The sequence below is a fragment of the Squalius cephalus genome (assembly GCF_949319135.1).
Source record: "Squalius cephalus genome assembly, chromosome: 9".
In the NCBI taxonomy this organism is placed as follows: Eukaryota; Metazoa; Chordata; class Actinopteri; order Cypriniformes; family Leuciscidae; genus Squalius; species Squalius cephalus.
Window position 1 is genome coordinate 10,373,506 of NC_137130.1, and position 24,607 is coordinate 10,398,112.

The 24,607-nt window shown below is 36.0% G+C and overlaps 2 protein-coding genes across 2 annotated transcripts in view; one reads left to right on the forward strand and one right to left on the reverse strand.

The window, feature by feature from the left end:
* The first annotated feature begins 3,359 nt into the window (after positions 1-3,359).
* On the forward strand, positions 3,360-8,782 carry myl1 (myosin, light chain 1, alkali; skeletal, fast). Its single transcript, XM_079880358.1, has 6 exons — positions 3,360-3,603; positions 5,074-5,101; positions 6,504-6,647; positions 6,863-7,036; positions 8,054-8,131; positions 8,287-8,782. Exons 1-6 carry the CDS (start codon positions 3,484-3,486, stop codon positions 8,313-8,315), a joined length of 573 nt encoding a protein of 190 aa, XP_079736484.1. The 5' UTR covers positions 3,360-3,483; the 3' UTR covers positions 8,316-8,782.
* Positions 8,783-10,461: 1,679 nt separating this feature from the next.
* Positions 10,462-24,607, reverse strand: part of map2 (microtubule-associated protein 2) — a 123,895-nt gene continuing 109,749 nt past the window's right edge. The window contains exons 16-19 of the mRNA XM_079882009.1: positions 23,699-24,018; positions 13,428-13,509; positions 12,406-12,518; positions 10,462-12,323 (exon numbers count right to left, since the gene is read on the reverse strand). Coding sequence (XP_079738135.1) covers positions 12,108-12,323; positions 12,406-12,518; positions 13,428-13,509; positions 23,699-24,018 — 731 coding nt within the window. The 3' untranslated portion in view covers positions 10,462-12,107. The remainder of the gene's footprint in view (positions 12,324-12,405; positions 12,519-13,427; positions 13,510-23,698; positions 24,019-24,607) is intronic.

Here is a 24,607-nt window from a genome sequence, read left to right on the forward strand (position 1 = left end):
TTTATTTTTTGCATATAGTTGTGGGTATATACAATATGATCATCCCATATCCGCCTTCTAATGTTATAAGACACCTGTGACTAATGCCTAAAATAGTATTTTAAAATATATTTTTAGACATAGAAAAGACACTGTACAAATCAGTTAGATTTTATGTGTCTCTTTAGTCACTAATGCATACTGTTGTATTGTCCAATTAGCAAAATTATATTTATAGGATAAGATCAGGAATTAGTCCACATATAAAAGTGCTAGGATTTAAAGAAATAATTCAAACAAATCATGTTAAGTCAATGCATGTTATTTATCAGGTGGAAAATATGCACTATCGAAGAAAACCATCGTTATTCCCTTGGCCACACATGAAGTGTTTCACTATGAGACCTTTTCACCTTTCCTCTGAGTGTCTGTCTCCTCCCTCACGGTTGGCACGTCCTCACTGTTGCGCTCTCAAAAAGACACTTAATGAATCCAGAGATGTGCGTCACCTCGGCATGACACCCTGCAGGCCTTTTACTGTATGATGGGCATAAGCTTGCTTACCTCATTAGTACAGCTTTGTGTAGTTTGAGGAGAGTCAGATGGGAATGTTTTCATACCTGAGTTGGAGTAGCATGTGTATGATGCAGGGGTTTTATATTTATGCTTCACTGATGTTTTGATGTTATGCTTCACTCTGTCTCAGGTTGCTGTGGAAAACAGGATATTTTTGTGCTGATCACATGATACACTGAAAACATATGACTGAATGACGTAAAACAAGTCACATGTGTTATTATTGGTTGACACATCTTTATATGATTCAGTTCATGTTTTAACTCAAAGGATAACTTTTGTGATATATTTAAGCATTCTTAAAGGGATAGTCCACTCAAATATTTTAATTCTGTCATCATTTACTCACCCTCATGTTGTTCCAAACCAGATATTTTGAAGAATGTTGGTAACCAAACAGTTTGGCTACCCATATTGACTTCCATTGTATGGTCAAAAAATATAATGGAAGTCAATGGAACTGATACATTTTGTTTACCATCTTTCCACAAAATGTTTTCTTTTGTTTTCCACAGAAAAAAGAAACGCATACAGGTTTGGAACAACATGAGGGTATGTAAATGATGACAGAACTTTTATTTTTGGGTGGACTAACCCTTTAAGCACCTTTATTTAGCACCAAATGCATAAAAAATTAAAAACTTTAGGGTTAAATGAAGAATCAAGGCCAAACAACTCATGTTCCAACAAACCTGACACACACTACAGAAGTCATCTATGGACATGTTGAGTCTTCCATCAAACTTGATGACTCCTCCCCATCCCCACTAACCTTACCAAATAACTAAGCAGGCTAAAAGTGAGTTAGCTGCTAAAATCATTAAGAGTTGAGGGGGGTGTTGGTTCTGGTGGGCAGGTGGATGGGACGGGAGGGGGGAAGGTTCTTAGAGAAGGTACTTCTAGATGGCAGGGGTGAGCCCTGATGACAGCTGGGATACAACTGAAGGGGGTCAAAGAAAGCAGGTCCAAGCCTCCAAGGGGAAAGCAGTGGGGTTGAGAAGGGTGAATGAATATCTTGCGTCTCTACGTTAATGGCCCTCCTCTGGGGGTGGGGAAAGGGCCAGCGAGACATATTTAGATGAGAGAGGGGTGAGGGAAATCGTCTATGTGCTTTGTGAGGTAACGGGCATCAGCAGCTGAGGTCTCCTTAAGACTTCCAGACTCCAATAACTCCCTTTCCCAAGAGTCCAGGCTGAGATGAACAAAGACTGTTTAGTCACTCAATGTCACTATCAACTTTCATTCACTTCACAGTCTGATTTCTCTCTGCCTCTCATCATTTCTCATACTGTCTGCACTTTGCTCACACACATGATAAGGGACGAATTTGGATGCTGGAAGAGTTCCACTCTTCGACAAACATATCTCCCTACTCAGCACATGGAAGATCAGTCTGAAACACAATTTGTTTTACATTTCCATTTTATTACATTTTTCATTTTAAAATAATTTAAATATTATCAGACATCATAGACTGAAATATGTGACCAGGACACACCCATACAATGGATTTACCTTACCAGTTACAATTCTAACCTGCAGAGAAGAATAGAATAAAAAAAGTTCCAAAACAGAATAGAACAATGTTATAAGGGAATATGGTATATGAGAATTATGTAGTAATTGAAAAAAGTTAAATAAACAAAACTTATATGTTCTATATCTTATTATAGGCCTATCTATTTTTTAATTTCAACAAAGTAGCCACATTCACTCTCATCAAAATGTTAGATAATTTACATTAATTAACTTCCTTTTTTCATCCTTTGACATTTCACTTTCACTGAAATGACAACATACCAGCATACTTTCATTTATTTTGGAGAAAGTGGTCACATTCTAGCCACCTGTCATGGTATTTTTAGCCATAATCTGGTGCCATTACACATTCTTTGAACCATTATTGTGAGGATGTAAATAATAGTAAAAATATGGTAACACTTTACAATAAGGTTCATTGGTTAACATTAGTTAACTACATAAATTAGCATGAACTAATAATGAACTCCACTTACACAGCATTTATTAATCTTTGTTAATGTTAATTTCAACGTTTACCAATACTTCATTAAAATCTTGTTAACATTAGTGAATGCACTATGAACTAACAAGAACAAACAATGAACAGCTTTAACTGACATTAACAAAGATTAACAAATAAAGCAGGCTATTGCTCATGTTTAGTTCATGTTAGTTAATACATAATGTTATTAATAATGTTAACAAATGAACCTTATTGTAAAGTGTTAGCCTACCAAAAATATATATATATTGAATGTTTCCATTATTAATCTAGGTGTAGACCAAGTACGATGTAATGTAATAACGATACGTAAATAATATGTCATTTATGATCTGTAAATTAAAGACAATAATGACAGTGTTTGACAATAAACTTCCGCCCGATTGCGAGTGTCTCGCTGGATTGCATCCTCACGACCGCCATTTTATTTACACTTTCTACAGTTTCTCAGTCACATTTCCCTCCATATACGTTCACGACGAAAGCTTTTTTTTTTTTCTTCTTCTTCTTTTCTTTTTTTTTTTTGTTAAAGCAAGCAGTAAACTAGGAACACCTTAAATATCTTCTAAAAGTCTCAATTAAAAAAGGTGGTCGCGGTACACATTCAATCCGCACGAGCCCTAATCATTTCTCAAGAAAATTCGCGGGTTGTCTGACCTAAAGTTGAAATGAGATTTACGACCCTTTTCACCGAGCTTCGCCCCCTTCTCCATTTGGGGCGCGCGAGCCCTCCCCTCTGTGGCCAGCGACCCAATCCGCCTGAGCATCAGTCTGACATCAACTCCGAGGTACATAATACGAGGTATATAAACATCTATGCTTACCTTGAGAATGCTGAGTATCCTCCAAGCTGTGGTCCACTCCCTGTGTTAACTTCCTTCCCGGCGGACAAATAGACAAAAAAAATGGCACCTAAGAAGGACGCTAAGAAGCCCGATCCCCCCAAGCCCGCAGCCGCACCTGCTCCTGCGCCTGAACCTGAGGCCCCACCTAAACCCGCGGCAGTGGATCTGTCCGCTGTGAAGGTAACCACCATTCCTGTCATATCAGACAGATTCTCAGTGAAAAGTTCATTCTACTGCTCACTCTTTACAGTGACATTTGAAGTGATAGCTGACATTGAAAAGTATGCAGTTTGTTATAGCATTTTTTTTTTTTAAACTAAATTACAAATCAGAAATTTTTAAAAACGACCAGTAACCTATATCATGAATGCTGATTTGGTCAATACATATTTTCCACCTACAGAATAATGTTCTGTTATTATTTACATACCAGGGATTACATGCATTTGCTTTTAATGAAGCAATAAATCCATAATATCTGTATTCTGACGTTTTATAGCCTCCAGTATCATTTAGCTTATTTCTGAAAAGGCCTGCATTAAGGTTGCATTTACACTTTCATTATGTATTTTACATAACTACACTGTCATGAAAGTTTGATCCTAATATTTGAATTTACATTACCTGCTTATTTTGTTAGGCATGTTAAACTGTTTGCTAATGACTTAAGTCATTATAAGCAGTTGCCTAAGGTTGCTCTATTGCCTGATGACCGCTGGAAATATGATTGGCGGATTCAGCACCACGGATAGTTCCGGATAAGTTCTGTTTTTTCCTGCATAACTACAATCAAAGGTCACACCCCTTTTTTGATTGGCCCAGATTGCCAAATGTGGAGAAGTTTCACATGGCCAAACATGGAGCTCCTTAATGTTCTGTAAGCAGCTGAGCAACTAAATTAAGCATGCCGAGATCTGGGGCTCTCACTCTTCAGTTTTCTATTAAAGCAGCTGTTTGTGAATGACTCACCTGTCATAACGGTGTTAGTGATGTGATGGATTTTCTCAGGTCTTGAAAATCATTCCACATCTTCAGGCTATGCACATATTCTCCCTGATTTATGTAGTGGAAATTTGCATTGCTGATTATTATTTTACGAAAGTGTTTTGCTTCAACCATTACTCCGACTGCCCTGATATTTACCATACCCGATATATCTTATTTTCCTTTGATATTCTGACTGATTAATATGATGATAATGATATTATACAATAAAAATTAGAATATAAAATTAGAACAGATCAAATGTAATGTAAACTAAATTTTATTACTGTGTTTAAACTGATTTAAACTAACTGGTTTGATTTGTAATTTACATACAGAACACAGACAGAAAGGGCACACAGATCTGTACTTTTGTACAGATACTTTCAATATATAAGTATGCAAATATTCTGGAATGGAGCAGAATAAAATGTAACTCTAATTTCCTCATATTGCTTATTAAAGAAAATGTCTGTAAGAATTTATGATAGCTTTAATAATACATTTAGCATAACTACACTATGTAATGTTAAACAGATTCAAATGCAGCTGTTATGAATGTTTGATCTATTTATGTAAATGTACATAGCCTACTGATCTGCATATTATATTATATTTGTTGATGACTTATGGGATAGAGTAATATGTACCTCTGTTTTCCTGCAGGTTGATTTCAGCCCAGACCAGATGGAAGGTGAGATTTTTTTTTTTTTTTTTTTTTTGGTTCCAGGACTGTTGCTCACACCTATGTATGTGGTGCTTAAAATAAAGCAGAAAAAATCCTGCAAAAGGATAATTAGATATTAAATATCCTATTTCAATTCAACTAATTATAATTTGGTAGGAATTTAATGACAAACAAGCAGCAATATTAATTCAAAAGCTTAGAACATTTTAAGTGGTTTGAAGTAAGCAACTTGAGTCAAATTCCCAAAGTGTTTTGGGATTTACTTCTATTGTGCTATAAAGGTCAAGCAATGCAATGCAATTAATTTGCACCATTGTTCAGTGCTGCATTTTACATAGAAGAATGTGGCCATTGCTCCGTGATGGGCAGCTTTCGCCATCCTGGGTGTGAGTTACACCTCAGTCAGCATTCTGGCCTCACATGGTACTGCCTTTATATGGAGGGAGTTATATTCTTGGGGGAGCATATCCATTCCATGGTGACTCTTTGAATGTCTCCCCCTGCTCCTGTCACTTCATTGCTGGCAGCTGGCTTTGTGCGGAAATCAGATGAAGCTATTAATCTTTTAGCAGATCATATTCCAGTGAGCTAATAGCCATGATGCCCATAGAAATACTGAGCACTGATTATTACTCAGTTTGCTCATTTTTGGTTATCTTTTAAATCAATTTCAACTGTTAAATATGTTTTAACAAATGAGAAACCCACAATTTTAAAGGTAGTGGTTAAAAAGGGAACCTGATATTTTGTTTGAGAGATCTGAATAAAATGCATAATTTTGATGACCATAGTAGATGCCTATTCATTTTGTTAAAAAAAAATTGTTATAAGCAAAACTGAGTCTCTTAGACTATAAACTGACATATGGCAGACAAATTTGTCTTAATATGCCCAGGTTTGGAGAAAGATTTGTGTGAAAACTGATATCAAATCAATTAAAAAGTGAATTATCAAATAATTTTTCTTTTTGTTGGGGCAAAATAGTAAAAGTCTAAAAATATCCAAAAGTTACATAAAGTTTAATCTTCAAATTAGACATTTAAAGTGCCTCATTAAAAGTGTGTAAAAAAGTTTCTCATGTCCCAGCTTTCCTGTGAATGTACAAGACTTCTGGTTCATTACCACTATAGATCGATAACTAGAAGAAATAACGAAGCATGGTGAATGGACAAAGTGCAACTATTTGTGCTAAAAAATATGATAAATAATACTAGATTGCAATATTAAGCAGCATATAACAGACTGTTTTGATACAGCTAGATAACTGGAAGTGAGTTGTGGGCAGGACCATCTGTTTGATTAACCAATGGCAGACAGGGATGTGTTCAGGAAACCTGTTTGAAACTAATGTGTGCAGAAATGACACACTTCAACTTTCAATAAAAAAAAAATCTCTACACAATTCCAGATTACAGAGAGGCCTTCGGACTTTTCGACAGAGTTGGTGACAGCAAAGTAGCCTTCAACCAGATTGCAGATATCATGCGTGCACTGGGACAGAACCCAACCAACAAAGAGGTTGCATTGATCCTGGGCAACCCCACCGCTGATGGTACGTGGATTTTTTTCCTTTTAATTAGCTACACTGAAAGTACTTCTAGTCAACATTAGCACTGTCAGGAGCTTTCACAGTGAAATATTTCAGATGCCTGTTTGATTAACTGTAATTGGCAGAAGGTTGGTGTCATGACAGGTGCTTGCAGTGCATTATGTTTCACTGCATCTGCCCTCTTTGACTCCTTTATTCACTTATGTCCCTGTTCACAGACATGGCAAACAAGAGAGTCGACTTTGATGGTTTCCTGCCCATGCTGCAGTTTGTGATCAACAGCCCAAACAAGGCAACATTTGATGACTACGTTGAGGGTCTGCGTGTATTCGATAAGGAGGGCAACGGAACAGTAATGGGTGCTGAGCTGCGTATCGTCTTGTCAACACTGGGTAAGTGGCCAGAATTAACAAGTAGATGAGATCACTACTGCAATTCCAAATTCACATCAATAATGAGAGTGGACTCTTTTGAAAAACACATATGATGACCTACTCAATCATTTTGAGTTGTTGTTTTTTTACCTAGAAACTTTGAATGAACTGAATGTAAAAGCAAAGTCTGCTTTGTAATTATATATATCAGTTGACCCCCTTATATTAGCTAAGATATTAACTCTATTTCTGCTTTAATTTTAAAAGCAACTACAGTTAATTGTGTGTGTGTGTGTGGGGGGGGGGGTTATGTGTTCAGTTTACATCTTAAGTTTTATGTATAATTAAATAATTTTAAGTCATCCTGTTGCCATCTTGGCAGTTTGCTGGGGTCCCCTAACTGGGAACCACTGATATATCATAGTATTATAATGTTTCTACTAATCAAGCCTGTTGTCTAGATATAATAATTGAAATGGTGACTGTCATAAAAACATTTAGAGAAAATTGCCTTTAAAGAATTTCAACAATTTTCAGACATTTTTAAACAGAATTAGATGATTTACTAAAACATAGCCTTCATTAAATGATTAAATTAAGATAAAAAATAAAGCATCTATAATAAAGTGCATACAGTATATTAATAATTTATGAATAAACTTTAACGACTTTTCTGAGACAAACGTTGTGAGGTGTTGTTCACAAACTTTTTTTATGGATATCTTTCCGCGTTTGAAACACTGATTGGCAGATTACAGGAGCTATGATACGTTTCAGCAAGTTGTACTGTATCTTTCAGCATTTTTTTGGGAGAATAATTTTTGGGTTCCTCAAAGAACCTTTTAGTGAACCGTTCTTAAAATATTTACAGTTCTTTTCTTTTTTTATTGTGAAGAATATTTTAAGAATATAAAGAACCTTTTTCCACTATGAAGAACATTTTGTGCAGTGGTTTAAATGCACTTTAATGGCGAGCTTCTGTCTTTCAGCCTGTTTAATGTCATGATCAAACTAGACTTCTCACTTTCCCTGCAGGTGAGAAAATGACTGAAGCTGAGATCGATGCTCTCATGCAAGGCCAGGAGGATGAAAATGGCTGTGTGAATTATGAGGGTCAGTTCAGTTCCTTTCATTGTCTCATTGCACATTAATCACAGTAAAAAATGCAATAATGACTGACCGTTTTATAGAGCTAATCGCTGTTTGTTGTCCTGTAATTCTAAGCCAGCATCTCATGGACATTTTTTCAATCTCTTCATTCTAAACAGCTTTCGTCAAACACATCATGTCTGTGTAAGAAGTGAAGAAACTGAAGCATTTCTCCAGATTCCATGTTGTCAGGACATCCAAACAATGTTTCCAAAACCAACTCAGAAACGGATAAAAGGGACACGGGATGTTAGTCATAAACAATTATTTTGTAATTTGTGTTTCCTATTTTTTTTTTTCCACTTGAATCCTATTTCTTTTGTCCATTCTTGGAATCCATTTATATTTTTTCCAGCTAGTATTCTTGGTGATGTTCTTGCCGGGACAAGCCTCTCCGTAGCGGAACAGTTGTGAGTGGTGGGGGGTGTGGGGGGCATCATGATTACACAAAAATATAAACCACCCCCTTGACCTCTCACTGTCTGGATCGCAAAGTCAAAGGTGCTAAATATACTGCCATTAATGGACTGCCTGCAAAACCTCCTTCCCCTTTCCCCAGAGTCTTAATTTATTTTTCGCCTCTGTCAATTCTCATAATAAACTTTTCACAAAGTATTAGCTTTTGTTGTGATTAATGTTTTCATATTCAGCGCACAAGGCAGAAAGGCAAGTGAGAGGTAAGTGAACATGACTGATTATAGCAGGTATTTACAGCCAACATGAAACAGTATCTACAACCCAATTCAGAGTGAAAACGATAGAAGTGAAAAATTATCTTCAACAAGAAAAACAGAAACTTGGTGGACTTTTTTTAGATTGGACATCTGGAATTGATTTGATCAGGAAAAATGGGAAGGTTGTTCACAATGAGTATATCAAGAAAGTAAATGCGGTCAATTTTAATATCATGTTGAGTTTATGTTAACATTAAGATAACCTTCGAATATAACTGGTAAATAAATACCCAATTAAAGACTAGACAGAGCCTAGGCTTTTTTCATTCATAGGTTATTGTACAATATCTGGTAAAATTCAAAGACAACTGGGATGCAAACTTGTCACATTTTGACCTTGTGACCTGCTTTTGAAAATAAAACTTCAACCGTTTATAAATCTGTTGTCAACAAATGAGAGGCTTTTGGTTTTCTTGTGAGACTCCGCTAAAATAAAAGCTCTGGTTTAACACTGATGAGAGCAAAGAAATTAAGACAGCTATAAATCTTGGTACAGTAATTTTACTGTTGTGTAAAATTATTGGATTTTTCTATTGTTTTATAGTCCAATGGTATTATTACTATAGTAATATACTTATTGATTTAATAAGTATAATTGAAAATATATAAAAACTATAAAAATGTTTTAATATGTCTAGATAAAAATAATTATATTATTACATAGCCATAAAAAACCTATATTTTGGGTGAGTTTTTAAAATAGACTGTAATTATACCAGACATACTAAGAAAAAGTATCTGTAAACACTGAGTTCAAAATATGAGGCCTACAAAACAAAGTATTCATAATGAAAAGTTCTCTATATTCAGATTGAATGAGGCACATTTGAAGCTGCTGTAAAATGACTGAGACTGATCAACGATACAGTTCCGTCAGGACCACTATCGTCAAATACGATTGACATTAGCATACAGTTAGGATTGGCGGTATGATTCTGTTCTGGGCAAGAACCAGCCTAGCATGGATAAGAGCAGCAATAACCCCCCTCAGGGGAAACAGAACAGAACAAACATGCATGTATTGCAGATATCATTAATCCAAGATTTTAAAGTACATCATAATTCGAGAATTTATTCTGATTCAGGGGGAATCAGAAAGCCAAATCCTGACTGATGAGAGGAGGAGCTGGGGATGGAGGAGGGTAATTAGCTCCTGAGAACACGATAGCTGCTGATAATACTGAAGGAGCTTATATATGTATACAGTGATAGGCGTCGTATTCCTATAAGTAGACGTGGATCAGCTGAGAGTCAGCTGATGCGAGCTTGACTAATGTGACCTGCCAGAACTGACGCTATGCTTAATTTATAGCGCTATGGTATACCCTACTTTATAAATCCCACATGTACTGTAGTAGATTGTTTCCCTGGACCCTTGAATTCAACCAATAGATTTCCACTTACCGTTTGTAAAATCACTATAATGTACAGCCTCTCGTCGCTTGTTGCTTTTTTAAAACTTTAAGGAAGCTATAATACCACAGTCATAAGTCATAACACATTTCTCATTTTTCTCAAAGTCAGAAAGAAAGAAAAAAACAGATCACACCAATGTTTTGTTCATTTTCTGTATTTTTATTGTCATAACTGTTAAGGGCATTTATAATCCGTATCATACCAACAGGAGAAAAAATGCGTACATCTATGTGACCTTTTAAATACATTTACAGCAGCTGAGGGAATCAAGGAAAAAGGCAGGTAAGGCTCAGGGGGGCCGAGAAAACACAGAAGCCTACGAATGACAGCTGTTCTAGAGGAAAAGGGGCAGGGGAGAACCACAAATGACGAGGAAAAAATATACTGGTGTACTGTGTTCAAACAAATGCAAGCACAGTGAGTATCCTTTTTAAAGTTTTGTTTTGTGTTTCTTTTTCCACGTCCTAAGAAAGAAAACTAAGCATCCAAGCAGGAATCAGCAGACGAACACAGGGCCTAAATCACCAACAACTTCCCGAGGAGCTGCTCCCTACGTTCAAGAATAAAATGAGGGCCGCAGAACCACCCATATCTTACTCAGGCGAGTCCGTTCCCATCTCGACTCTGAAAGATGGTGGTATGTGGTTGACACTTCCAAGACAGCAGATTGAGCAGATCTTACATGATTCATGTATAACTGGAGCCCTCGATTGTATTTTGCGTAATGTAATACTGTAATATAAGCGTTTAGTGTAAAGGTGCAGTCACATTTAATGTTGCTCGGCAAAATTTCACAGGCGAAATCTAGTCATTTCAACAGGATTCTGCGTGTTTGGGAGTTTAGCATGACGGCGAAAAAGTTCCCCATAAAGATTTTGCTCAAGTTGTAGTTGTTCACGGTGAATTCACCGTGCTGACAGTGACTTCTTCAATATCGCCCATGTGACAAATCTGCTTGAACTGTGTACCGACAAAGATCCACGGAAGCAACGGTTTTGTAACGGTCATCTGAAACAATGTACAAACTAAACATTGTTGCTAGTATCTACAAAACATGATGTGTTGATTTTATTCGATGTTTCAGCAAATAACTTACTAAAATCCCTTGAAATAGAAAATAGCCTCTTTTGTGTACTAGAATACATGCTCATCATACTATCTAGTTTTTTTTGTTTTGTTTTTTTTAAATGCAATAGTACAGGAATAACTTATCGAAGGAGTAATCGTTTCTTTTTTTCAATTGAGCATGAGATGTCGAGACAAAGAGCTGGTATACTTATAAATATATTCCCTTATAGTGTATATTGTGTTTGATCGTATGTGACTCGCAGTTGAGATGTTTTAGAGTCCATGCACTGAATGGGCAAAAGAACGCGTGCAGAATGGTACCGTCGCGCCACATTGCCGTGTATAAAAAATTCAGTTCGACGACTTTTACGCAACACACCTGACACTGACCCTAAACCAGCAGTTGAGGCCACTGTTTACGCAACACACCTGACACTGACCCATAACCAGCAGTTGAGGCCACTGCCTGTACACAATCATAAAAAGTCACATGTAACATGGGTAATAAAAAGCACTGGTCTCTAGCTCTAACAAGTCGTTATTCATTAAAATTGACCAAAATAAAACAAAAAACAGATAAAATGCTTATTTTTTTCAGATGGGAAGTGAAATCTGTAGTCTTCATTAAATACCGTAGGGAGGAAGGGTCAACCGTGACACCAATGAAGGGGACTATTGTAGATTGAGTGGAGGGAATTTGATTGAACGGAGACATTTCGGATTCACAAGCCTTGTTTGGCCAGGGCAGCGGTCACATCATCGGCCAGCGTGGCCAGCTGTGGAGACTCCAGCATGTTGATGCTCCCGGACGAGGACATGTGGCTGTGCCGGTGTGGAGAGGTGCCGCCTGACAGCCCGAGCGCCTCGATCACAATCTCTGCCCCGTGATCCACACGTGCTTTGGCTGCGTCTCGGAACAACAGCTTATGGGTTTCGATCTTAGAAAGCAGGAAATAGGAAGTCGGTCCTCATGTATGATGTGGGACGGATAAGTAAAAACGGTTGTGTTTGTGCACTCACCTGTACGTGGCCTCCTCCAGGTGTATGGTGGGCATTGTCCAGTGAGCCTACCTTTGCATGGGCTTTTTCTCTGAAGTCCAGCTTCACACTCTCAATGCGCACATGACCACCTCCTGAGAGTCATAAAAAAGAAATGCAATTAATTTCTCATTTCTCTGCTGGTGAAATCTTTTTCACAGAACAAAAAAAAAAAAAAAAAAAAAAAAAAACAGGAATAAAATCTAAAGATTTACTCTACTGATAAAGTTTTATTTTTAAATCTCTTATACTAACCAAAGCTGAATTTATTTGATCAAAATACAGTAAAACTATAATATTGTGAAATATTATTACAATTAAAAGTTTTCTATTTGAATATATTTTAAATGTAATTTATTGCTATGATGGCAAAGCTGGATTTTCAGGATTTTCAGTCTTCAGTGTCACATGATCCTTCAGAAATCATTCTAATTTGCTGCTCAAGAAACATTTCTTATTATTGTCAATGTTGAATACAGATGTGCTGCTTAATATTTTTGGTGGTTTCTTTAATGAATGGAAAAATAACTCTATTCTCTAATTCTATATTAGAATTTATTTCTAATATTAATCTTTATAAACGTCTTTAATGTCATATAAAATGAATAAAAGTATTAATAAAATAAAACAAAAACATTGACCCCCAAATTTTCAACAGTACTGAATGTATAGGCCTATTAAATCTAATAACATATGAACATTTATCAAATCTCTGCTCTTTAAAATACAGATGTGATCACTGTTAACTGTTAATTATTGGAAAGAGTTAGCAAGATTCTTACAGCATAACATTTTGCCTTTTGTATATAAGGATAATTTGAAATGGCAGAATCCTTTTAAATGGGTTTGGCAAAGGAGGAGATTAAAATATAACCACAAGATGGCGCTGTTATATCATCAAATAGCCTAGCTCAGGCGTTGCATGCTTTAAACACAATCTGTATCATGACATTGCAAATTTCCAATCTGTGGCTAAAATTTCCAGAATTCATTAGCATGCTCACCTGGCCTGTGGCGGATGTTGTCCAATGATCCACACTTGGAGGTCACATGACTAAGATCAATCTTCTTAGATTGAATGTGAACCTGTAAGAAACACCAGATGTTGAGTACAAAAAATTAAACCCCAAATGGGATAATAAAGGCAAGGAGTCACTCCAGTTCTTCTTCACATATGAATCTGCAACGTAAAAAAAAACCTTTGCCTAAAAAAAAGTAGTAATAATCGACAAGTTCAACTAACTCCACAACTAAACGCATGTTAGCTGAGCTGCAAATCTGCAAAAACTGATCAATATGCTGAAGATGTCACAACATTAAGAAATCCAACAACTGCAAATGAATATCATAAATACACTATCAGATCACTGAATCAGATGATAGACTTACAGATGTTTAGAAATTCATGGCAAAGTAAATATTGGGTTGGGTAGATACTGGTGTTGCTACTGGTGTACTGAATCATGAAATACTTAAAAGGAGATTTTGACCTTTTGTCCTATACAAATAAGAGAAATGTAGTGCTCAATTGCCGCATTAAAGTAATGTTCCAGAAAGTTAAGGGATATTCCAACCTTAACTAAACAGACAGCATAAGTAATATTTTGTGGGAATCAAACCCATGACCTTAGCGTTGCTAGCGCCATGCTCTAGAGTCTACACAGTGTGGTCATTATAGCTTTGTTGTAATAGTCACTCACAATGACTGACCGCTGCTGCTGCAAGGGGCAGAAAAAGCAAATCTGATTGAAGTACAGACTCAGCACATACCAGCTCTGACATTTAGAAAACACTGGTCAAGACATTTTAGCAGGCAATATACACAATCAGAAAGAACAGAGAGACCAAAAACTAGTGAGATGACTACTTAAGCAGCTTTTTAGGCATAATTACGCAGCCTTTATAATTTCTTTTGATCAAATTGTGAGACAGCATTGCATTTATCCTTAGCAGTGAAAGCAATGGCATAAATGTATTACAACAAGCTTAGTAAAAAAAAATCTGGATGGCAGACAAAGTGAGAGAAATGTCAATTATTAATATAAATCATTTAAATGTTTTAATTATTACTAAAAATACTCAATTTAGTATTTTACACAATATTTCTGTATGGTGGGTATTTATATTATTTATCACAACATTTAGTGTAGCAACAAGTTAACAGCAAACTACTGAAATCAATTATGAGATAAATTTACTGTGTGCTTCACATGACCCTTTTACACAAGCATTCAAACGTTTGTGGTCAGTTAGATTATTTATTTTATTATGTTGGCTTGACAAATCATTTAAAAAAGTATTCTCTATAGCATGAATATGGGTAGTATGAATGAAATCAGATATTCTACATCCGCCATGTTGTTACTGTCACGTGACCCACCAACGTCAGTTTCAGCGTCAGCGTCAGTCGCTTCACTTCCATTCATAAATCCCCTCCGGTGGCCTAATGGAATAGTAAAGTGTCCATCGAATTCTCACTTCAGAATCTCGCCGGAAGTAGTAGGTCATCCGGGGACTGCTGTTTTTCCGAATATTATGTATTTGGACATAGGCTACTACCAGAGCCCGTCTACGGAGAGCCTGGCCACTCCCTATTAAGTCCTATTGTACCGAATTTTGGTTGTAGTTCCACCAGAGTTCCACTGGGGGCGATCGCCCATGAGTGCAAAATGAATGGGAGTCTATGGAGCTAGACAGCTAAATTTGTCTCTTTCACCCGATTGCCATTGAGAAATCTCAGATTTGATTGTAGGTTTTGCAAATTCAACATGGGTTATAGGTCGAAAGTTGAATGAACGATTACTTATGTCCTTTCGATTTCTTACAGGTTGAGTTGTTGTTGCCCATAACACGCTAGCATTCTGCTAATGAACGCTGATTTGTCAGTGAAGGACTGATTACGACCAGAGATACACAGCAAACACAGCAATTTCAAACACAGCAATAGAGTATTTAAGATGTTTATCGCTAGCAAAGCTAAATGACTATCCAAGGACAACTTAATATTCAACAATATTTTTGACCTGACTGTACTGACTCTGTTGTATAAGAACTGAACTGAGCTGGACGATAACATCGTTTTTTTTTTTTTTTTTTTTTTGCAGAACTGCTTTATAAATTAAATTAACTAATTTAATGATTTATGATCTTTCCGATGGAACTGAATCAACACTAATCTGACTTCAGCTGAACAACAGCCGAAATGCATAATTTTCCTGTTATCACTGTAAATCTGCTTTGAAACAATCTGTATTGTATAAAGCGTCAAATAAAGGTGACTTGACATGTTAGCAATGTGTTAAATCATGCTAGCTACATGCTACTGATGTTAACATGTTATTAACATGCTAATCAGGCTAACAACATGCTCATACATGCTAGGAACATGTTGATTTATACTAACTACAAAAAACAGCTATTTGAAATCTTTTCAGTTACTTTATTTTACATTATTTACAGAGAAATAACACATTTCAGCTTGCAGGCCTTCTTCAGTGTTAATGTGTTGATTCATGCTAACAACATGTTAAAACATGCTAGCAAACCTGAGAACAATGTTTTAAATCATGTGAACATGCTAAATTGTTTTAGCAACATGCTAAATTGTTTTAACAACATGCTAAATTGTTTTAGCAACATGTTAATCATGCTTGCAACATGATAGCAAAATACGAATCATGCTAGCATACTAAAACTTGGTAACAACATAACAAATCATAAAACATGATAGCAAAATGCTTAATCCTGTTAGAAACATGTAAAAACAGGTGAATCATGCTTATTAAAACACTAGCAGCATGTTACATCAATGCTAGCAACATGTTAAATCGTGTTAGAAACATGTTAACAACATGCTAATCATGCTAACAACACGCTAATATATGTTAGACAGATGTTATCAAAATGCTAATCATGTTATCAAAATGCTAAAACATGCTAGCAAGATTAAATAATGCTAACAGCATGTTAATTCATGTTAACAACATGAATGCAACATGTTAATAATGATAACAACATGTTAAAACGTTAAATTATGCTAATCATGCTAGCAACATGTGCGTCCCAATTTGTTTTTTAGTATAAATAGTGTGAGTAGTGTGTTCACTGAAAATTCCACATTGAAAAAGTACACTTTAAATACCCAGATGATGCAGTTAATTAATGGAAAAAACAAAGCGTGGGATGTTGGGCACTTCATGCACGACTGTCATAGCTTTAATTACGTAGCGGAGGGTGAAGGGCTTTCTGACTGCGACAGTGAATAACTAAACCATATCAAATGTATACACTACACGGATGAGTACGTGCATAAGTACATAGTGATAGTGCATAAGTGCATAGTGTATAGTGCGTCATTTGGGACGCAATCGTATTTCATGCGTTTTTTTTGCTGTTGTTGTTGTTTTTTAAATGTATTACTGCCAAAAACCAGAACAACTCGTATTTCATGTTAACAACATGCTAATCATGCTAACAGCATGCTAAAATATGTGTTAATTCATGCTAGCAATGTGCTAATTATTCTACTAATGTGCTAAAACTAGTACTATAAATACTTTTAAAAATGGACTTTCTCTGAGTAAAACCTTCAAACTTCAAGCTTTTCAAAGTAATTTTAAACTTTCAGACCTGGCTTTATCAAGCCAACATCAAAGTTTGTCATCAAATTTGACTAATCTAATTACTATTTTTATTCAGCCAGGATGCAAATTTATCAAAGTGAAAACATTTATATTTCAAAAGTTTTCTGTTTCAGATAAAATCTGTTATTTTAAACTTTATATTCATTAAAGAATCCTGAATAAAAATGTATCACAGTGTCCACAAAAATATTAAGCAGCCCAACTGTTTTCAACAAAAATAAAAAATGTACTGTTTTTTTATCAAATAAATGCAGCCATGGTGAACATTAGAGACTTCTTTCAAAAAATTAAATAATCTTGACGACTCCAACTTAAAATGTACTGTATATAACACACTAAGCCACTGCCTTTGTGGAGCACTCCAAATAAGTCACTTATGAGGTTCCATTTCAGTTAGGATGCTCTCTGTGTAGGTGGCAGACAGCAAGATGGCTTACTAGGTTTTCGATCAGAACCTAAAAAGTAAGTATAATAGAGGAGACCTTGAAACCTAAAGAAGAGAAGAATAAAAATGTTGACAGCAACTACTCCATGATACAGACTGTTGATCACAACTGTTTCAGGATGAAAATAACCATATAAATTACCACCATTTTTCTCAAACAGAGAAATTATATAGAAAAGGAGAGTGATGTTTCGTCTTATTTTTATATGACTTCCATACAGTAAACACACAAGTGTTGATGGGTCAACATCGAAACACCTGCATTACAGTTTACAAATATATACATGTAGGGTGTATATATTTTCACATGATGAACAACAAGAAGGGACTTCAGTTTTGCATTTTAGAGCCACGTGTGAAAATATATCTGATGTGTGTGTGTATTCAAGGTTGTCTGGATCTATGTAATGTTTGCTTCTGCCATGGAAAGCATTTTGTCCTAATGAGCATCCAGTGCAGTAGAAATGTTGAAATGAATCGTTGCATCAAATGCAGTATAGACCATAATCAATTATAGACTACTGACTTTTCTCTGATGTCATTTGTCACATACGCGCTTCTCGCACTAGCGTAAAATGGTGGAGGGAGGCGAAACACAAAAGTGAGTAATAAAAAATGCACCCACTATTTTAAAATGTACAGTGTGTGAGCTTGAGTGTGTGTGCGTGCGAGGCTGCGTGTGTGTGTGTGTGTCTGGGCGAGTCGAGTGCGAGTGTGTGTGCGCTTTTAGTATTTACTAGTGTTTGGTCTAAATGGTCCTGTCGTCTGCTGTGTTCAGACTTAAGTTGTGTTTGATGTTTGCTACATTGCTGTATTCATTGACGAAAATATAGGCATGTGCAGTAATATTGAAAAGTGAGGATGCAACGCAACGTGATATCAAATCGAATTGAATCGTGAAACAAGTGACGATTCACACCCCTTGTAAATGGTCAAAAACCGTGGAGGTCTGTTGGCTTTGGAAGAGAAGGAGAGAGAGACATAGGGAGAGATGGAGCAGTACATACATTGCCTCCACGGGGCGAATGCCTCAGATTATCCTTGGATCCGCACTTTGACTGTACGTGACTGAAGTCCAGCTTCTTGTTTAAAATTTGAATCTAGAAAAATACAAAGATATGTGGCTCTTTTAATGAAGATGGAAACACACACCCACATACATGCACACAAACATTCAGACAACTGGTAGCCGTGCACTGGTGAGACGGGTCAGTAAGAGAGGTAAGATAACAACCCATAAAGATGAACTTGACCCATCTCTTGGTGCTAACAGCACCTGCAGCCAAAAATCAAATGGGCAATCCCCAGTCATCAAAAGAGAAGCGTTGACAAAGCAACAAAGTTGAGTTGAGGTCAACTTTATGCTAATGTGCAGCTAGTATAACACAATGTGGCTAGTGGAGAGCAATGCATGTCTACAAGCAACCATCAGTGCAGAAACGTGTTGATTTAATCACTGTCAGTGTGAACGCCCCTTAAGGGTTAAACTGCAAATGTACTTAGACACTTATTTTATGCTAATAAAATGCTGAAGGTCTCTCCATTAAGTGAAGCCATCACACTTAAGGGCTGAATAAATGAACATGGAAGTAGTTCCAGATAAACATTACAAATTGAATTAGCTGTTACATGTAAAACTCTTGCTCTCATGCTAACGCCTGCAAATGTCAGCTTCACTGTTGGGGTCCTTATTTGCAAAACTTTCAAGAATCCCAAAGAGATCGCCCTATTAAACTTGAATATTGTAAGTCACTCTGCAGGACTCACTGACCTGTGACAAAAGAGTATAATAATAGTATTTTTAAAAAATTAGTAGTAGGCTATAATAAAACATGTAAAATAATGGTATTTTACTTTTAATATTATTACATAATATAACAATAAAGATATAATGTGTGTGTGTGTGTGTGTGTATATGTATACATTTACGTATTATATTATCTTGGTTACATATACGTATAATATTATATTATCTTTTAAATAATTACATATGATATCTTTATGGTTTTATTTTAGTTTTTACTATAATTTTATTTGTCTTTTATATTTTTTATTCTATTTATTATTTTATTGGTTATGAATTTACATATGTTATATATAATGCTGAATATTTATATTACATATTATGCTACGGTAAATACTTGGATATACTGCGCATATACACATAAACTAATAAGCTAATTATCAAATTAAAGAATAATGAAAATCTAAGTGAAATTGCATCATTAAATGTATTGCATAGTGAAAGAAAATAAGGAGAATATTGGGGATTTTAATAAAAGATGCCCCTCTCCAATAGTTGTAAGAACAAGAAATACCTCAGAGGCCAATGAAAATGAATCAGTCAGTGCAACATTATATGTCTATAAAGGCTAAATGTACTTTAGTCCATCAAACACCAGACTCATGCGATGACACCTGACTGCTGTAGTCAATGTATAGTGACAGTTTCACACATCACCTGATGCACAATCCATTTAGCTGTTATCGCAGTGGAACAGAGACTTCAACAATGCACTCACCACCAGGCTGTTGGCTGTTGTAGTAGCATGCTTTTAACTGGCCTCAGCTGTTTTCTAAGACAGTGTTAATTTATTAGGGAATAGGGATTTGGACCTGGGCTGGTTCAGAAAGCAGGACAAAATTAACAACTGTAGTCAATGTTACTGAAATCTCTTGAACACACACTCTTGCACACATAGCAGTCTCTTAAATACTGTAAACCCGAACGAAGTGCACAAAACACCGACGCAGAGGGGGTGATGGAGAATAATGCACAGATGATGACCCTTCAGGGAGAGAGACAGCTGGAGCCAGAGCCAGAGTCTGTGTTTGGTCTCGAGACATACATGAGTCATGAAAGTTCTTAACTTTACATACACTCTTCAAGCTATGACAAAGTCAAATGTGGTGAGGTCAACTCTGAGTGATGAAATGTGCCATGAAACATACATAAACGCAACACACACACACACACACAAAGAATGTGAAATGGGTCACATGAGTAGTCAGATTTTTGCTTAATCTCATCTCAATCGTGTTTTGAGATCATTTTACATGAAAACATACAGTATCTTTAGTTATGCAAAGGGCTTTTTTTTTTAACTAAGCTGCAAACAATTGCTCGTTTGGAACATCCATTTAAGCGATACAGTTTTCAAAGAAGCCTTAAAGGTCCAGCAGCACAAAAAACTCCACTATCATGATAGATGGACTTCATACGGGAGGACATTTCTTAAAGATTAGATGATACGATCTAAATGGGAATGTTGCTCTGCAGGATTCACAAACTGGTGACAAAATAGTATAACAAAAGTAAGGTTTTTCTTTACATTTTAACATAATACTGTGTGTAAATTCATGACCAGTCAAAAAAAAAAAAAAAAAATCTTTGAGGACAGTAAAATTATTTGTATTAAAAAACAGCAAAAGTTATATTTTAACAATGTTTTCTTAAACATTTCTTAAACAATAAGTATTAAAGGCACAGCAGCACATATGGACAATGCATTTCTATAGGTCAGAAGGACGGTGATGATCATGAAGAACTAAATTATGACTTAAGATGACATAAGACCTTAGGATTTAAGAAATGAGGTATGATACAATTTCTACATTTATCAAAATCTTATATACTGTATAAATTATCATCATTAATTACATTAAAAATGATGTTTTAATAAAAGAAACAAAACACTGACTTTGTGAGGGGGGGGGGGGGTAAAAATAAAATAGGTATGATACAACCTCAGTGGGGATGTTATCAAAATTGTATTATTATATTTATTTTTATTATATTTTTTATAGTATATTATTATTATATTATATTATATTATTATTATAGTATATTAGATTTGAACAGAAAAGTATCTACATAACTTAGCTCTAGAGCTGATGTATCTTTGCAGCTTTTAGACGAATATTAATCCAATGAAATGTTCTAACATTAAATATGCACATGCTTTCCGAGTTTTCCAGTTTCCGGGTTTTCAGACTGTCCCCGTCTGCTTCAGTGGCCCTCAGTAGACATATTATGTCATTAAGGCACAGACAGGCGCAGCACTCTTATCCAGTCTCACCCTTGGGCAAACACAGACTGGCAGTGGCCGCCACATGCCCGCTCACTCAACCTTGAGAGATTGTGGCTCATGTCACTGTCTCTTAGACCTGTTCTGTGAGTGACTATGCTGGGGAGACACCCGCTGTCATCCAGGGGTGAGGGAGCATTTGGGCCCAGACAGATTCAGGCCGTGGCATAGGTTATACAACACACCCTCCTTAGGGTGTCCTGAGTGCCCTAAAATGAACTCCAATGCCATTTTCAAGTTCACTAAATGATTCATCACTGTAAAGTCTACAGGGCTCACAAAGACTAGTGATGAACTTAGAAAGTGACAATGATTTAATTGTTACTTTTCAGTATCATCAGTCATTGCTTAAAAGGCGAAACAATCTAAATTTCTGTTGTATTTCATTATAATATTATTATGTAAGTCAAGATATTTTTCATCAAAAACAGTCAAAAAATTTAGTTTTACATGATTTATCTATTTGATAAAAATTTTGTTTTATCTATTCACTCTCTGGACCTTAAGAGTTCATTAATTTGTAATAAAATTTTAAAAAAAAATTGCTACAGTACTTTTAACTTTTAAAGGCAATATGAAATCAAATTTTATACTGTATTTAGTAAACATCATTTCTAGTCTTTTTTTTTTTTTAATCAAAATTTTTACTGTTTTGATGAAAAAGAAATTCCACTAACATTATAAATTGACTTCATTGGGATAAAACATTTTAAAATGAAATAATAAAAAAAAACATATAACCTCTATAGGAATGTTATCAAAATAATTCTTAAAATGATTTAAAAAAAATCCAATCCAATCATTTCCCGATCAAGCCCCGTCCAACATTTAATATCATTTCAAATGTAATCATTTAAGTTTTTTGTCAAAGTTTTTTCTTCAAACGTGCAAGAACAACTGATCTTGTCCTGATTAAAAACCTTACATTATGTTTCACACATCGTTTTCTCAAGAATTGAAATCTAACACATTGTCTCTGAGACATATAAGATAGACAAACAATTACTCCACTGCCCTTACTTACAGTTTATCACTGCAGTCTCCCACCCAAATAACCTCCCAATCTCCCACTCCTCCGGCTGACGAGATCCTTTTCTCTGCACTGCTGCACTCCGCCACGAGCCAGACATAAACATGTCACTCCAGCACGCAGTCTACACCCTGCTCATCACAGCGAGCGTGCATGAAATGACCGAAAAACACAAGGGGTGTTTACATCAAGAGCCTGTCCCCATCGTCCCAAATGAACTCTATTCATCCTAGTAAACAAACCTCCTACAAGACCAGAGTGTCCTAGACATAGGAGGAAAACAACCTTGGCGCATGGGTGTACATGCATTCATGTGTGTATCCTTGAAGTTTCTATAATCCCAAAATGCAACCTAAGGCTATCTAGCATACAATCAAATAATTCCAAAAGTTTTCTGTATTAGAACAGTCTCTCCAGCATTTCTATATGATAGAGAGTTAGAAATAATAGATAGACAAATAACTTATTCTTTAGTACTGGGGCAAAACCTGATGGTATATGACAGTGTAATATTTTTACATTTAAATATACATATACTTATATAACATAACCTTATATATGTTTTTCTTTATAAAATTACTTATGCAATTAATTTAATCAACTGACAGCCCAAATATTCATTTAATGCAGAATAACACAGTTATGGTCAAATGACAGGTTCTACATCCTTATGATCATCTCAAAGTGCAAATGTTGCCATTTAAAATTATATAATAAATAAATAATATGAGGTACATTTTTGGAACATGATTTGCTCCATGTCATAAGAACAAGTGCTATATTACCTTCCAGTCAGGCAAAGAACCAGTCAATCCAAGACGAGTGAAATGGCCTAACAGCTATTATGTGCAGCCATTAGCATGCACACAGTGAATTGATACATGCGAATGAGTGCGAAACACAGTAAAGCACACTTTAAATGACAGTGTGCACACAGGGAAAAGAATCGACCCTGAAGGAGCATAAAAAGAGCAAAAAAGACGGATGGGGAGGGGGACAAAGAGTGGATAGTTGGCTATTAGCCTCAGTTGGGGTGAAATCAGGATGAATTGGGAGCATTTGGACTTGCCTGGCCCCCTTTGGGCTGGTACTTGATGTTGTCAATGGAACCGATCTTGGATCTGACGTTCTTCAGGTCAGGCAGCGGCTGGTTAAGGACGCGCAGCTGTTTGGGTGTAGTCGCCGGGGATTTTGGAGGTGTGCGGATGATGGCCACTTTCTTCTCCTGTGACAGCAGGCTGAGGGATTTGGGGGTGCCCGGAGTGCGGGGGGTTCCCGGAGTACGGCAAGAGTAGCTGGGAGGGGTACCAGGGGTGATGGCCATGGACCCGGGGGTGCGGGGTGTGGAGGTGCCACTGCGGGCCGAGCGGGACCGAGCAGACTCTGTGCCTACAGTTGAAACAGAACTTAATTAGTAGTTTAAATGCTAGGATTTAGGAAGTGCAACATCAGCAAATGTATGTGAAATTTTTCTCACATAAATAGTACAGTGCAGTCTAAAGTCCACTAGTGAAAATGCTCCTATTTAGCTTTTCCCTAATTTAATACAACAGATATGATACTGAGACCTGTTCTTAGAGAATGTATGTTCAATATAGGTTCAGTATGTTTTATTTTCAAATTAACAATTTTATTCAGCAAGGGTGCATAAAACTAATTCAAAATGTCAGTTCTATAAAGTTCTATTTCAAATAAATGCTGTTCTTCTGAAATTTCATCAAAGTATCCTGAAAAAGGCATCATGGTTTCCACAAAAATATTAAGCAGCACAACTGTTTTTAACATTAATAATATAAAGCAATGTTTCTTGAGCCGCAAATAAACATATTAGAATAACTTCTGAAGGATCATTCCTTTTCCAATTCCAATCAGGCAATTGTATTAATATGTCCCACTTACTGTTTTTACTGTATTTTTGATCAAAGAAATTAGGTTTTCACTTGATTAGTGTCAATAAGCCATTTAAAATCAAGGGAAA

Coding starts and splice junctions, on each gene's coding strand:
- myl1 (XM_079880358.1), top strand. CDS start 3,484: ATGGCACCTAAGAAGGACGCTAAGAAGCCCGATCCCCCCAAGCCCGCA. Junction 7,037..8,053: donor TATCGTCTTGTCAACACTGG/GTAAGTGGCCAG, acceptor CTTTCCCTGCAG/GTGAGAAAATGACTGAAGCT. Junction 8,132..8,286: donor TGGCTGTGTGAATTATGAGG/GTCAGTTCAGTT, acceptor CATTCTAAACAG/CTTTCGTCAAACACATCATG.